The 12,553-nt window shown below is 37.4% G+C and overlaps 1 protein-coding gene across 1 annotated transcript in view; it reads left to right on the top strand.

Moving 5' to 3' along the window:
* LOC127631048 (casein kinase I) overlaps positions 1-12,553 on the top strand; it is a 47,140-nt gene that overhangs the window by 6,835 nt on the left and 27,752 nt on the right. The window contains exon 2 of the mRNA XM_052109005.1: positions 1,967-2,757. Within this exon, the coding sequence (XP_051964965.1) occupies positions 2,530-2,757 (228 nt within the window). The 5' untranslated portion in view covers positions 1,967-2,529. The remainder of the gene's footprint in view (positions 1-1,966; positions 2,758-12,553) is intronic.

The following is a 12,553-nucleotide window of genomic DNA, read 5'->3' as shown; positions in this document are numbered from 1 at the left end:
TCCACTGTTCCAGACAGTCATTGATTGGTTTTAAGTGCATTTTCTGAAGGAAAGCACCATCATCTTTCCAATAGTTCTTGCATTACCTACACTGAGACTTACTTTTCCATTTACATTAGGAGCAGGGCTGACCCTGAATGGGATGGGGATGGTGTGCAATACAGATCTCTAACTTTCTACACAGCTCCCCCCTCTTGGTTATCATCCACACAGGTGTCATCAAAGCTCTCATTGGAATTGGAAAGTGATACTAGCACTGTAAGGCTTGTAATTCTGAACCGTTCTGTTCACATTTGGAAAATCCCATGACTTGGAGGCAGACCAGCTAAATCTGTCACAAACAGGCTCCCATTCTTCAGACTACCAAAACTGTGACTTGGGTGTTTTTATTCCTCTTTGTCTGTAAATAAACTTTATCCATTTGCTTCTCAATTCTGGTTTCTTCATCGAGTGAAGTTGCTGTCTCATCATGCTCTTCTAGTCAGGAGTGGGCATTATTCTCTCTCTCTCTCTCTCTCTCTCTCTCTCTCTCTCTCTCTCTCTCTCTCTCTCTCTCTCACTCTCTCTCTCTCTCTCTCTCTCTCTCTCTCATTGATTAATTTTATTGGACTTTGAGGTAATCTGAAAATGGATTCCATGAACATTGTGTACCAGGATTAGTGTCTGTGTTTGAGGATCCCATGATGCCTCAGTCCAGCATCATATTCCGCATGTGTTTATTTAGTGCATTTATTTGTAAGTAAATAATCAACAACTTGTGGCTGATACATTAATCACAGATTTTACCTTGTGCATATAACTTGAGCACCAGCTAATCAGTTAGCAAACTGACACCGATTTGGTGTTGTTGTTTAAGCCAATCCAATTTGACACTCTTAAATGCTTTAAAATTTTCTGACAAATTATTAATATTGTATTTCATAATTTCTGTAATATAATCATAATAGAATATATCTTATATCTTTGGAAAATACTTAAGTAGAATATAACAAGCATTAGCTATTTATTTCACTATTAAAATATAGTGAGTATTTGAATGTTAAAACCCTCAGATGGATTGTATATAGTGATACAAATTAGAAATATATATATATATATATATAAAAAAAAAAGAGTAGTTTAAAAGGGGGCCTGGGTAGCACAGCGTGTATTGACGCTGACTACCACCCATGGAGTCGTGAGTTTTGAATCCAGGGGGTGCTGAGTGACTCCAGCCAGGTCTCCTATGCAACCAAATTGGCCCGGTTGCTAGGGAGGGTAGAGTCACATGGGGCACACTCCTCGTGGTTGTGATTAATGGTTCTCGCTCTCAATGGGGCATGTGGTAAGTTGTGCATGGATCTCGGAGAGTAGCATGAGCCTCCACATGCTGGGAGTCTCCGTGGTGTCATGCACAATGAGCCACATTAGAAGATGCACATATTGTCTGTCTCAGAAGCGGAGACAACTGAGACTTGTCCTCCGCCACCCTGATTGAGGCGAGTAACCGTGCCACCACGAGGACCTACTAAGTAGTGGGAATTAGGCATTCCAAATTGGGAGAAAAAGGGATAAAAAATAATGTTGTTTAAAACATGCATATCTTTTGTACAAATGTAATCTTTTTTTCCCCAGTTTGCTTTTCATAAATTAAAAAAAAAAACATTTATATATTTTTCTACAGAAAAAACATTTAAATACTTAAAAAATGTAATGTGGTTTAACCATCAAATAAAAGGTGATTACACAATTAAATAATTTATAAGGTGGAAAATGACTTTCAACTTCAAAATTGTAAAATATGTTCATCATAGAGATGTATTTAAATAACTGTTTTGTGTAAATTGCATTTTTATGTATTTAAAATGATTTAATATATGTGGAAAAACAGCATCACATCATTGGCCAAGTTGCACATGTAAGGGAAGCATTTACACAGTTTTTGCAATTCTAATAGTAATCTACTTCTCTTTTCAATGTCTTTTAGGTATCAAGAGCAAAAAGGAGTCTTCTGCCTGAACCTGTTACTGCTGGTTCTGTCTGAGTCCGCTTACAGCTGTGTTAGAACATGAAGAATGTTCACTGTATTACTTAAGACTGACTTCAAGGAAACCATGAGGAGTACAAGGGGACATTTACTGGTCGCACTTTAGTCCCACTAGCAGGAATTGTGTATGTTTTAGTGTTGAGGAGCACATGTGGGTGGATGTGTGCGTGCGTGCATATGCGTCTGTATGTATGCGTATGCTAGCATAACCTGCCTGCTTCAGGCAGTAACATGCTACTCTGAGGGCAACTGTACAGAAAAGGAGTCCCATCCACCCAAGGATTAATGCAAGGACAACGTGTTCAGTGATACCCACTGCATCTGCAGAAGACATCAGTTTCTGCTTCTCTAAAATCAGCAGTATATATATATATATAATTTTATACCCCCTCACCTGTTTTGTCTTGCCATCGTCCCCACACATTCCCTGGGGGTTGTTTTGGAACCTCTCTGTTTTGCATGGCAGGGGAGTAACCGTGGAGAGGCCAGGGTATCACAAGCTTATGGATTTTGAGAAGAGAGGTGGGAAGGGGGAGACTGAGGAAGGGAAAAGGATGTCCAAAGCAGCCAGTAGCAGGACTGGTCATGGGGGCCGGGGAACGGGGACGAACTCTGGGGTCCTCATGGTTGGCCCCAACTTCAGAGTTGGGAAGAAGATCGGATGTGGAAACTTTGGTGAACTGCGGCTGGGCAAGAACCTCTATACCAATGAATATGTGGCCATCAAACTGGTAAGAATTCTTGCGCAAAGAGCAGTATTGAAATATGAGAAATATCACCTCTTCCCCATATTTATGTGGGTATTTTATTTTTTAGTAATATAAGAAGCATGAATTCATCTATAAATTCCTGTTTCAGTTTTTGAATAAGCATCAACTTTTTAATAATAATTTTTAATGTTGCGTATTTTAATATTTGACCTGGTAGGTTTATTTACTGAACTCACAGAGTTGTTATACATATCCCTATAATAACTTACAATTTAAATCAACCTACTTAATGCTTTCTGTTTAAGCGAAAGCATAATTACGTGCATTGCGCAGTTCACGTCATCTTGGTAATGTACATCGGATCAGCTGTGTTCACTGGGACAATAAATGTCTTTAATAAATGTAGTTAGAGTAAGGTTTTGAGTTCTGGAAGCAGAATTGGGCAATAGCTGATAGGAAGAGCACACAGTACCTTCCCTGTTCAACTTTTAACAAGTATAATAAATCAGGATGGCTGTTTGTTGACATACTCGATTTTTATCTTCCTGTTAATGAGCAAATAAGACGTTTATTGATGGGTGACATTATGGGGTTTTCATTTCTGAGAAAGATTATACCAATTATGATTCACATTTTGCTAACTTTGGCTGGCTGTCTGTGTAAGGTACAAAAAATGAAATGGAAAGTAAACCCAACTGAGCTGTTTCTGGGCCACTACAACAAATGCTACTCTGTTATTGACTCTTGAGTGAGTGTTAAAGCTTTGCTTCCAAAAAACAGTTCAGTTTATCCTTAAGACGCAGTAAAGTACTGACAGATTACATTGCTATTTAAAGTCCATGTTTTGTGATCATTGTGACGTAACATCTCCTGACACTCTGTAGGCTCGAAGTTGGCCTCTAAACATGAGTGAACATGACTAGAGCCTTTAAGGAAATAGGTGTCCAACACTTTCTCAGAGGTGTGAAGTGATTTTATTGCCCCAGCGACTGTCATAAAGAATCTGGGTTACATTTTTTATTTTTTTTATACATGTATAATTTCATTCACAGATCTGTACTAGGCTCTTAAACAGTTTGATGCACTACTGAATGCACACTGACATTTTCGATACGTGTTGCATCCAAACAGCTCAAAGTTCAGTGTTATAAATCCATGTTTTGTTTTATTATTCAATAGGATTTTTATAGGGATCATATTAAGCTGTTGATTGGAGGTCCTGTGTCCTGAGTAACTTGGCACTCTGAGAAAGGGATTGTCATTGATACCGTACACAGTCACACTTAGTCGCCCTCCCCCCTGGATTCTTCAGTAAAGGATATATGATTATATTTGCATTAGTAATGTCAAGGGCTTCATTATCTTTCCATCTTTTCCTATGACATTTTAAGTCAAGCACTGTAATTTTGAAGCTAGAGCTAAAATTATTTGCTTGCAGTGATGCACCCATGCCAGTGCCTTTCTGTCGATGTCTTCAACTGTAATCTTTATGTATTCATCCTGAAATTACTGTTAAGGAACCATCATTTTGGCCAAACATCTATTGTAACCAAGTTGTTTCTACACTGTTTTCACCAAATGAATAAATGTTATTTATATGCACCCATATACCTATTAGGGCTGCAACGGTACATGTATCCGCACCGAACTGAACGGATGCAGGGTCTTTGGTACGGTACACGCAGTTACACGAATGATCAGGCTACATATCTTGGCATGTGCGAAGCTAATATTGAAACATATAACGAACACAAACTGCGTGGAACTAAAATGAAAAAAGGATTGTAGAGCAACACGGGACCGAAACGTAAAAACGGAGCACCACATGGTGCACTAGAAACTGCAGATCAAATAAATGCATTTGAGTTTATGCAGACAATCCTTTCATCAACGTGCGTGCTGCTTTGGCAACTTTCACGTGCTGTCTCCGTGTTTATATGTGCGTCTTCTGCTGAATGTGCTTAGATGTGATGTACAAAATGGAACAGCCTTTCTGTGCTAACAGAGCCACCCTCTCTTCAGATAATGTGGATATTCAGATTTTCCTGAATGTTTTTATTTTTTATTTTTTTTTATTGGGTAAGTACAAGTGGTGAGCTGAAAGGCAAAAGACACAGAATTCTGCACTGCTAATGTCTAAATATTGTTACAATTATTATAATTTTTTCATTTTATAATTTGTTTGTATATGATATACATATAAGAGGCTCTTAAGTTTTGTATTGTAATTTTGTTGAAGAAATAGTACAGTCATGTATAAATGAGCCTTCACAATAAGAATTGTTCCCATCAGCCACTGTTTTTTCAAAATAAATAATTTAAAGAAAGATTATTTGTTTTCGTTGCTGTACTGAAACCGTACCGGACCATGACCCCAAAACCGAGACACGTACCGAGCCTAAGTATACTTTGTTTTCCTCATTCCAAATTGGATCTCGCACAGCATCAGACGCAAATTTAATTATCAGCACAATTGTCCACATGCAGCCCAGTTTTTCTTGACACACGGAGAATCCATCTGTATGCATCATTGGTGCATGCACCCTCCCTTGACTACTGAAGACTATCACAAATCAGTAGTAGTGTGAATACGTCGACTGAGTATAAAGAGTACACTTTAAAAGACTGAGCCTATGCCTGAGCCTTTAGGTAGAATGACAGCTCAGTCACCATTCACTTTCATTGTATAAAAATTTTTTCAATGAAAGTGATTGGTGACTGAGGGTGTTAGCCCCTAATGTTCTGCCTTACATATAGATTTGTGTTCCTTTCTTGGCAGATTGATTTCTGTTGCCATTTGATAAGCACCACAACAGCTTTTCTGTGTATTTCAGCTTGTACAGTTTCTTGTTTGTTTGTTCATTCCTTAAACAACCTCTTGCAGTTTTTTTTTTTTTTTTTTGTGTGGCTACACCTGGAGCAAAGGTGAACGGCATTGTCACTGTTTCCTAACAAGTGAAAATGAGAAAGAAAAGAGGCACAGTCACTGAGAACTGCAAGAGTAGTGGAAGAAAAGAAAGGAGGGGAACTATAAAAAAAAAAAAAAAACAACAACAGGAATTAGAGAGAGAATAAAGCTGATGAAAGATTCTCTTTGTTTCCTGGTTCTTGTCGACACAGTGCCTCAGTCAGTCCATAGTGAGAGGCTCACCAGGGATCCAGAACTAAGTAGAAATGTCTCAATTTTAGTTTGAAGGTGCTTCATTGGCATGACAGTTATTTGTACATTTGTATTGTCAAAGTCTATACAGTTGAGCACTCGCTCTCCTCTCTCTCTCTCTCTCTCACTCTCTCTCTCTCTCTCTCTCTCTCTCTTTCGAGACCCACCCCTTGAAATATGAACACAAGTGGTCACAGGCGGTGCATTTAAGAAACTAGGTGTAAATGGCTGTGTTTCTTGCCGGACCACATGAAATTGGATCATCCAAGATGCATCTTAATACCAGGTGTAAAGTAAAGGTGTCTTTAAATGCTAGTTACCTAAAGCACGTTAGTGCCAAAAGACTTGTAAACATTTATTATGAGCTCAGAATCATTACACTCCAAATATATTTATCCTTTATTGTTATGTGTCATGCAGATTTTGATCTTCGATGTTGACTATCATGGATTAAAATATATATATATATATATATATATATATATGTGTATATATATATATATATATATATATATATATATATATATATATATATATATATATATATATATATATATATATATATAATATATCCATATCCATAACACCTCAGTCTTTGGCTGTACAACCTGCCCGCATCTGCCTGTGACTTTTCTAACATCATCAAAATATACCCACATTGCAGGTGCTCCTTGGTCCCAGACTTGGTTGATAATTAATTTTTCAGGCATATTTTAGGAAAAGATCAAGTCTCATGCTCAAATTCTTTTGTCCACTTATGCATTAGTTACATCAAGATCGTATTTGAGTAACCAATTATCCTGAAAAGTTGATGTCAACACATTCAAACATTTAGGGCTGATTACCAGTGTACAGATCATGTATAATCTCACTCTTGAAAGGTATTATAATGAGAGTCTAACAAATTGTATGGTATTTCAGGGCAGTACATGGCTAGTATCTGAAATCACTCCTCAGTCTATCATGAGCCTGTTTAAACTATGAAATGTAAAAATATATCCACTGTGAAATCCTTTTAATTTACTATCCTTTCAGAAGGTTACAGTCAGCCACTTCATGCATAGCACCTCTTTCCAGGCTAATTGCATAGCTATAAAATAGTATGCATTGCTTAGCTCATCATAAATTCACTCACATTGAAAGTATTTTTGTAATTAAGTACTGCCTGTAGCCAGTGAAGCAGTATCAGCCCATGTTAAGATTTAATAAAGTCCTCTAATGCAGAAGATTATATCATCGATTACAACTAACAAGGATTAACTCTGTTAAGCTATACACAGTTGCTTTTTGGATTATGTGTGTTTCATAATGGCTTTGGTGTAAAGGCCCAGTCATCACATTTAATATGAGAGCATAAGAGTCTTATATTATGCAATGGATTTGCTGCATATTGTCAGTCAAGCTTTTCACATTTACATTTTAATGACAGTTAATGCTTCATTTAGTAGAATTGCTGTTCACAGTTGTCCCATGTAACTTCCTTTTGTCAACATTTGTGTGATTCGGGAAGAGTGTACACTCTCTCATACTCCAAGCTCAGTCAGTCAGTTGGAAAGTCGAAGAGGAAGTGATTTTTGACCCCTGTCTGTGTTTTGATTTCTGTTTAATTTCTGTGGTTGATGTACTCCATTACACAGACTTACTGTGTACAAGTTCATACACTCAAATAGCCTGATCTTAAGTGTAATGTTAGTTTATTAAAGTAAGTAAAGACACTGGCTACCACACCTGAAGTCACAAGTTCGAATCCAGGGCAGGCTGAGTGACTCCAGTCAGGCTTCCTAAGCAACCGATTGGCCCGGTTGATAGGGTGGGTAGAGTCACGTTGGGTTAACCACCTCGTGGCCACTATAATGTGGTTCTCGATCTCGGTGGGGTATGTGGTGAGATGTGCATGGATGTTGCCAGGAGGACTTGGAGCGCATTGGGAATTGGGCATTCCAAGCCATATTCTAATGCCTATTTTGTTTTTAATCATTGAATCATTTATTAAATTAAATACTTATAAATGGTAACTACTACCTCCTTAATTTATTTCTTTATTTGGATTAAAAAAAAAAAAAAAATTATTGTATTCAATAAGTGGTAATCAACCTTACCATAATGCTATATTCTACATTTTAGTCTGTTGTTGACCAGTATTATTATTATAAAACACTTCATTAGGCTGTTAATGGTTTAAGTCATCTCTGTAGATAATGAATATCTGAAAGCAAAGCAGGTTTGTTTTATAATATCTAACATTATTCGAACTGAATTTTATTAATGGTGATGAAGTGTAGTTTAAAACAATCTGCATGACAGATTACACACAATTGTTGGCACATGACACATTGTTTTAGCTGTTTTCCTCACCAGTGTTGGTTAGAATGTCAAGTTATCTCGCTGTTTGGGATGTTTGACTTCCTCCATAATGCTTTAAGGTAAAACAATTCAAAAACTTCAATAGAGAGATACCAGGCTTTTGGGGCTGAGAAGCGCAATTTTTGTCGACCCAATTTGGAAGCGTACTGGACTTTCATGCTTCAGAGATGGCGTGTGTGTGAAAATCACTTGAAACACAACTGCGTGTTTGATTAAAAACCCTGTTTCTTCAATTCACTCAGTCTTCCATAAAGCGCTCCACCTTCCTCCATTTCTCCAACAAAATGTATACTGCATACGTGTTATGTGAATAGAATGAAGTGCACATTTCTTGCATGTGGTGGCAGTTTTGCGTAACTGCGATACAGACTATGATCCAAAATGTATACCGGTTGCCAGATTTTTGCCGGTTTATCATGTCTACCGGTATATTGCCCACCCCTAATAGAAGGCATAAACTTAGTTCATTTTCCCCACTATGTATGTACCAGATCATATTCAGAAACAATTTAAAAAACATACACATCTATTTCTACCAATACATTTTGGAAAAGTAGGCAACATTTTTTTCTCCATATTCCCCCCTCTTCAGGAACTTTCTATAATTTCTATCCCAATACATGTTAGCTGTTTTATGTTGTGATTACACTAATTTATATTTATAGAAATGTATAGCGATAGGTGATGTTATATGTTCTGTAAACATTTATTTTAACTGAATAAAAAAAAGAAAAACGTTCAGCTGACATCACCAGGAAACCTTTTCAAGGCTTCATTTAGAGAAATTGCATAATAAACGTCGCCATTTCTAATCGTTCAGTTTACGCAGTTACACCAGTTTCATACACTAACCTGCAAATTCATCAACGTCACTTTGTACATTCTTGAAGATATACAAAAAACTGGAATATTTGTGTGTATGTTGACTGGATTCACAACTTTGGACTTCCACCTACATCTCATCGATATACTGTATATCGATGTCTCAAGCGTATCGAGAAAATAACTTGTCGATAATTAATTGATGTACCGATTTGTTATAACATTCCTAATTGTATAACAGTTACACAAATCATACAGTTATAAAACGTATAAAACTTGTGGCAACAGGTGAACTCTACAGTTTTTACAGACTGTTAGCTCTTAGAGCACTGCATAATTATGATTTTTATAGTTACATTTACCTAACATTTATTGTCTATTTTAGATTAGATGCTTAATGTTTAATTTCAAGATTTTTTTAGTTGTTTACCAGAATTGTACATCATTTTCCCCACTTCCTCTGAACTGAGAGATTTGGATGGATATTATGAAGTGCTTAATTTGTCCGATCCCTTCACTCTTCTTCCTGGAAAAAGCTGTGTATTTGTTTGTGTGTGACCACTGTTACATCACCGCTCAACAGATGCAGCTTTCTGTGTCTGCCTGTTTTCCGAGCAAGTAACATGAGCTGGATTGAACCATTAGAACCCAGAGCAGAGAGCCCTCTTAGTCTATGCTGTTATACCTAACCTAGCCATTACTGTCCTGATTTTAAGCATCTAAAGCCAATGTAAGCTTTTTTCCTTTAATTTTTACATGATGTGGGGGTGCATTCAGGCTGGGCAGTACTTCCTGCATTTACGATATATTCAAAATAATTTTGTTGAAAAATAAAATGAAGCAATATTTTGAAGATTGCGCTTAGGCACTTCATTTATGCGAATCTTAATTCTGCAATTAAGTTACGTCCTCACTTCTAATTGTTCGTGGATATCCCAGTGTTTTAAAATATTTTTGTATAATTATTCAAGTAGGTAAATGTTGCTTATTGCTGTGTATTGTTAGATTGAATTATATATAAATAAATTATTCTTTATCTTCATTATTAACAGTGGAAAACATGCCTTGATTATTTTAGATGGATTTTGTTTTTGGTTCCTCTGTTAAAACACTCTTTAAGCCATTTCATAGTTGAAGTCAGAGGTTTACATACACCTAGGTTGAAGTCATTAAAACTCATTTTTTAACCACTCCACATATTTAATATTAGCAAACTATAGTTTTAGCAAGTTGGCATCTACTTTGTGCATGACATGAGTAGTTTTTTCAGACTACAGTTTGCAAGTGCATTTGGGGACAAAGATCTTGCTTTTTTTGAGAAATGTCCTCTGGTCTGAAACTTTTTGGCCATAATGAACATTGAGAAAAAGGTTGAGGCTTGTAAGCCAAAGAACACCATCCCAACTGTGAAGCATGGACAAGGTAGCATCATGTTGTGGGAGTGCTTTGCTGCAGGAGGGACTAGTGCACTTCACAAAATAGATGGCATCATGAGGAAAGAAAATTATGTGGATATATTGAAGCAACATCTCAAGACATCAGCCATGAGTTTAAACCTCAGTCGCAATTGGGTCTTCCAAATGGACCATGAACCCAAGCATTCCTCCAAAGTTGTGGCAAAATGGCTTAAGGAAAACAAAGTCAAGGTATTGGAGTGGCCAGCACAGAGCACTGACCTCAATCCGATAGAGAATTTGTGCGCAGAAATGAAAAAGAATGTGTGAGCAATAAGGCCTACAAACCTGGCCTGTTACACCTGTTCTGTCTAGAGGAATAGGCAAAAATTCCAGCAACTTATTGTGAGAAGTTTGTGGAAGGCTATCCAAAACATTTGACCCATGTTAAACAATTTAAAGACAATGCTACCAAATACTAACAAAGTGTATGTAAACTTCTGACCCACTGGGAATATGATGAAAGAAATAAAAGATTAAATAAATTAATAATTCTCTACTAGTATTCTTTATTTCACATTCTTAAAATAAAATAAGTATCCTAACTAACCCAAGACAGGGAATGTTTTCTATGATTAAATGTCAGGAATTGTGAAAAACTGAGTTTAAATCTATTTGGCTAAGGTGTATGTAAACTTCTAACTTCAACTGTAATTATTGGCTGTATTTTTATTTTTTATTTTGCTATGTCACAGAGCCCTAGTTTTAATCAAACATTCCCCATTGTAACCTTCCAAGCTCACACTGCATTCCCATTGTTATCCTGTGGTGCTCTGCTTAAGGTAATTTTGCTGATGGTTTTCACCCAAATCGACTCTTAGTACTCTCACTGATTGCATGGACAGTCCCACTGGTGGAGCCTGACGTTAATTGGGTTTATGGGGCTCTCTGTTCATGGGTCGCCCCTACCTGGGATTGAAAACATGGCTGCATTACCACTCGAGTTTAAATCACAGGGCCACCATTACACCATTAAGGTCGTTTTCATCACCATGGGCTTGGATATGCTCACACATCTGTACTCAGGTGGATGCGACTAAACCCTGAACACCAGGTGTTAGCAGGCCCTGGAAGATCAAGAGGCCAAGCTGTTGCACTCTGTCAACTCTGTAATGTGACACCCAGGCATGACTTGATTGAGGATTTGCTCAGTGTGTTCTCTGTTACAGGCCATTAACCATTGGAAAGTTTTTCCAAGCAGTGTCTTTTGACTTTTATAGAGGGTGCAGGGGTGGATTGTTGCAGCAGAGAGAAAATGTGGGAGGGTGACGGCACACTCGCTGCTAGTTTTGTTGGTGTTACTTACATTTTTATCAGAGCATTTGTGCCATTTCTCTTGTTGAAGATTTTGGTGACTTATGTTAAAATTAAGTAATAAACACCTCAAAAGCCTGACTCACCCCATTTTTCAACAATATCTCTATGGCCCATTGTGACGGGTTCAGGATATGCAAGGAGGCGGCGGGAACCGGCAGAACAGTCAACAGAACTTTAATGACATAAATTCACTTAAAACAATATGAAACAAACCTTGTGTGTCTCCCTTGAACTGCCGCTCCTGGCTCGTCTTTGTCCCCCTCCCAGCTGTTTATGACAATTCAGGGTCCGGCGTGTGTCGTCATGGCCTGGCCACACCTTCCACACACCTTCCTCCTCGTCACACTCATTTACATGCTGCATCTAAATGTGCTTGTCACTCCTCTTTTAGTGCTTAATTCCATTCTGTGTACACATAGTTCAGTTATTAATGGGATTGACAACAAAACATTTTCTTAATTCCTGAAACATTCAGGTTATGACAAATTTTCGATTTTATCCATGTAATGTGCACCTAACTGAATAACTAGTTGTTATTGAATTAATAACAAGCAATCTACTAAAATAACGGAGAATTCCGCGTTAAACTTAATGTTTGTGCTTGGATTAAATGCAAGTATAATTGGGGGAAAAGGTGTGCCCATTTTTTTTTTGCACTTTTACTTTATTCTTTTACGTTCTTTTACCTTTTCTTTCACAC

The sequence above is a fragment of the Xyrauchen texanus genome, chromosome 37 (assembly GCF_025860055.1).
Source record: "Xyrauchen texanus isolate HMW12.3.18 chromosome 37, RBS_HiC_50CHRs, whole genome shotgun sequence".
NCBI classification, from domain to species: Eukaryota; Metazoa; Chordata; class Actinopteri; order Cypriniformes; family Catostomidae; genus Xyrauchen; species Xyrauchen texanus.
This window is presented reverse-complemented; position numbering and strand designations above follow the sequence as displayed.